Raw genomic sequence first — 2132 nt, 5'->3', positions numbered from 1 at the left:
CCAAGGGACTGTAAGCATAACTTCATGTGATCATCAATGGAAAGATGGCAATCTCATATTTCCAATCAATTATATGAATTAGATATCAAAGGTTTTGTTTCTTTAAACTACTTTATTTTCGGTTTCTCTGCGAAAGTGACTAGCGCATTTCTTGTTTATAAAAAGCAATTGAGAGACTCACAGAAATTGGGATGTTAACGTTTTCATTTTTTTGAAAAACAATCGTTTTTTTTCGTTTTCCTATTGTTTTTTGTTTCGTTTTCCGATCGTTTTAGAAACTATCGTTTTTTAAAAAGTTTTTAAAACGATTCTTTTTAAAATGATCAGAAAACGAAACAAAAAACGATAGGAAAACGAAAAAAAACTATCGTTTAACGATCGTTTTCAAAAACGATTAACAACCCTACACAGAAATAAACACTTTTCGAGTAAGACAAATCAACGTATCATCCACATAGTTGATCAGATAAAGGTTTAAAAGGTACTGTTGCGAATCATTGCATGAAGGGTCACTTGATTACGCTAACAGTCCCTTTAACTAAAAGTAAAAGTTGTAAATTTTAGAAGAATGGAAAACAATGGATTGAATTTAGGTGACACAATAAAGTGTTAAGGGGGGGGGGGGTCATAATACAGGGGCAAGAGAGGGAAGAAAATTGAAACTAAGAAAGTTTGACAGAAACTAAATAAATCCTGAATTTAACAAAGATCAGTTTAATGTGATTACGGATGCTGTATTTATTTTAGCACAATTGAACTAAACCTTGGCATGCAAATATTGTTTAATTGCAAATATTGTTTAATTGCACTAAATTACAAAATTATTTTAAAACATTGAATAATTGCAGACGTCATATTTAATTAAAATCACATTACAATTTAAATTCAATATGTTGGATAATAATAGCGAATCAAATTCGCAATGATAAATACGCATTTTTTGTTTTCATTATTAATCCTTTAGTTAGATGCCATTAAAATCACAAGCTTATCAGTCGTTTTTCAATTATATTCTTAAAACTTTTCAATTTAAGCTGGATGAAAATCACACATTTTCAATATTAAAAACTGATTTGCTAAAAAGAAACAAAATAAAAAACAATAATTTGTCATTTATAAGTCATAGTTTGCGTATTTAATCGGTAGCTTAACTATTCCAGAAAAATTCTAATGTAAGAAAAATAGCTGACTCGTATTTTTATACTTTGACCTTTGTAGATATCCGAAAGTTGTTAGCTTCAGAGGTCACCAAAAAATGGATCCGTGGATTCATAAAAGTTTCGACATCTACATACAATTGTTGTTTTCTGAAATTATTTTTTCCAAATGCTATTGATGTTCCATCTACACTTGAACCCATAACCTTCAGGTAGTCCAGCTTCACTACGAAACACTAGCGCCATGCGGTTACATGTGGAAATATGATGAACATACCCAAGTCTGAAAATTAAAAAATCATAAAAACTTTTTAATAAACCTAATATATACAATTGAGTGATAAATTATAATTTTTTTTTCGATATTTTTATTTGAAAAAAAAATTGTGAGTGCTGTCCAATTTTCGGTTAACATTGTTTTGAATCTATTACTCAATTATTCAAATTTTTCTGTTGTGTATCTCCTTTAACATTCATGTGAAGGAAAAGGCATAATTTTTTAAAAGATTTTAAAAAACAATATTTTTATGCTTATAAAATTGTGGCTTTATGACGGAACAAGACCAGATTTTTTTTTACTTATAACAAATTATAAAAACGTAAAACTAGTAAAAAATCTTTTTGAAAGTTCGTTGATACTTTGTTTTTCCAAGTATTTTGACTCAAAGAAGTTCGTAGTAAGATTTCGATTCTACTGGAGACCACCGGAGGGATTTTATTTTCAGTGGAGGGGTTTCAAAAAATGCTTTTTACAATTTAAAACTTTACAAAGGGTGATTTACATTCCACTGGAGGGATTTAGATGTCCTTCCTGGGGGGTTAAAATTCCACTGGAGGGATTCAGTTATCCTTCCTAGGGGTTTATAATTCGATGGATTCAGATATCTTTCCTAGGGGTTTATAATTCCACTGGAAGGATTCAGATATCCTTCCTGGGGGTTTATAATTCCACTGGAGGGATTCAGATATCCTTCC

At 30.1% G+C, this 2132-nt stretch overlaps 1 protein-coding gene across 1 annotated transcript in view; it reads right to left on the bottom strand.

Annotated features, from left to right (window-relative positions):
* Positions 1–713: 713 nt before the first annotated feature.
* The window catches only part of LOC111714375 (uncharacterized), an 8314-nt gene continuing 6895 nt past the window's right edge, over positions 714–2132 (bottom strand). Inside the window, exon 7 of the mRNA XM_023489468.1 lies at positions 714–1440. Within this exon, the coding sequence (XP_023345236.1) occupies positions 1314–1440 (127 nt within the window). The 3' untranslated portion in view covers positions 714–1313. The remainder of the gene's footprint in view (positions 1441–2132) is intronic.

The sequence above is a fragment of the Eurytemora carolleeae genome, unplaced genomic scaffold, assembly GCF_000591075.1.
Source record: "Eurytemora carolleeae unplaced genomic scaffold, Eaff_2.0 scaffold911, whole genome shotgun sequence".
NCBI classification, from domain to species: Eukaryota; Metazoa; Arthropoda; class Copepoda; order Calanoida; family Temoridae; genus Eurytemora; species Eurytemora carolleeae.
This window is presented reverse-complemented; position numbering and strand designations above follow the sequence as displayed.